Genomic DNA, 789 nt, shown 5'->3' on the forward strand with positions numbered 1-789 from the left:
CCCGCCGCGCATCGAGGGGGTCGTTTCAACTTGAAAGGCACTACCGGTCTAATGTGGCTTCGGTCATGCGTCTCTCCTCCTCAGCACGGCCACGACCTCGCGGCCTCATCTTCGTCGACCGACGTACGTCGATCATACCTCTGTGCCGTCTTCGCCCTCGTCCTCGTACAGGGGACCGTTGGTTGACTTCTTCTTAGGTTTTGGAGGTGGTCTTGGTGGTACTTTTCTTCCTAACGTGTTGCTACTACCAGATTGTTGTTGCTGTTGCGGTTGGGCTTGTCCAACAAGATGATTACTGTCGGTCGATTCGTCAGCGAGTTTGGTTGGCCATTCGGCTGCACCTTCCGGAGCGGCTCTATCGAGTGGACTGCTGGTCAATATATTCGGTGTGCTTCGTTGTATCGTACCGTAGTGCGAACCTGGCGTTCCAGGCAGAGGTCGATTCCTCATCGTGGACAAGGGTTCGGGACTTTTGTTCAACGATAGGACCGAACTACCATCAGCGGTCGTCCTTAATCCCAAATTATCGTAAACCGGCTCCAATCCATCCGTAGGCGATGTGGGTGGACCGCTGCTCCAGCTGGGTGCTCTTGGTCTGCGTGGTATCGTCACGTAGCCATGACGTGGCATTACTGGTGCGATCGACGAGCTCGTAATTCCATAGGGTGTAACGCTACGGTTGTGCGGCAAAGTCTTGAAAGCTGCTGGATATTGGTTCGAGGGTGAGCCAAACGCGGTGGGTGTCACATGTTGACTCGGAAGACGCGTGTTGTCGGGCGCGGTGGACGC

At 55.4% G+C, this 789-nt stretch overlaps 1 protein-coding gene across 1 annotated transcript in view; it reads right to left on the reverse strand.

Annotated features, from left to right (window-relative positions):
• Positions 1-6: 6 nt before the first annotated feature.
• LOC100741110 (amphoterin-induced protein 1-like) overlaps positions 7-789 on the reverse strand; it is a 336,260-nt gene continuing 335,477 nt past the window's right edge. Inside the window, exon 10 of the mRNA XM_033321946.1 lies at positions 7-789. Within this exon, the coding sequence (XP_033177837.1) occupies positions 133-789 (657 nt within the window). The 3' untranslated portion in view covers positions 7-132.

Source organism: Bombus impatiens, unplaced genomic scaffold (assembly GCF_000188095.3).
Source record: "Bombus impatiens unplaced genomic scaffold, BIMP_2.2 scf_0543, whole genome shotgun sequence".
Classification (NCBI taxonomy): Eukaryota; Metazoa; Arthropoda; class Insecta; order Hymenoptera; family Apidae; genus Bombus; species Bombus impatiens.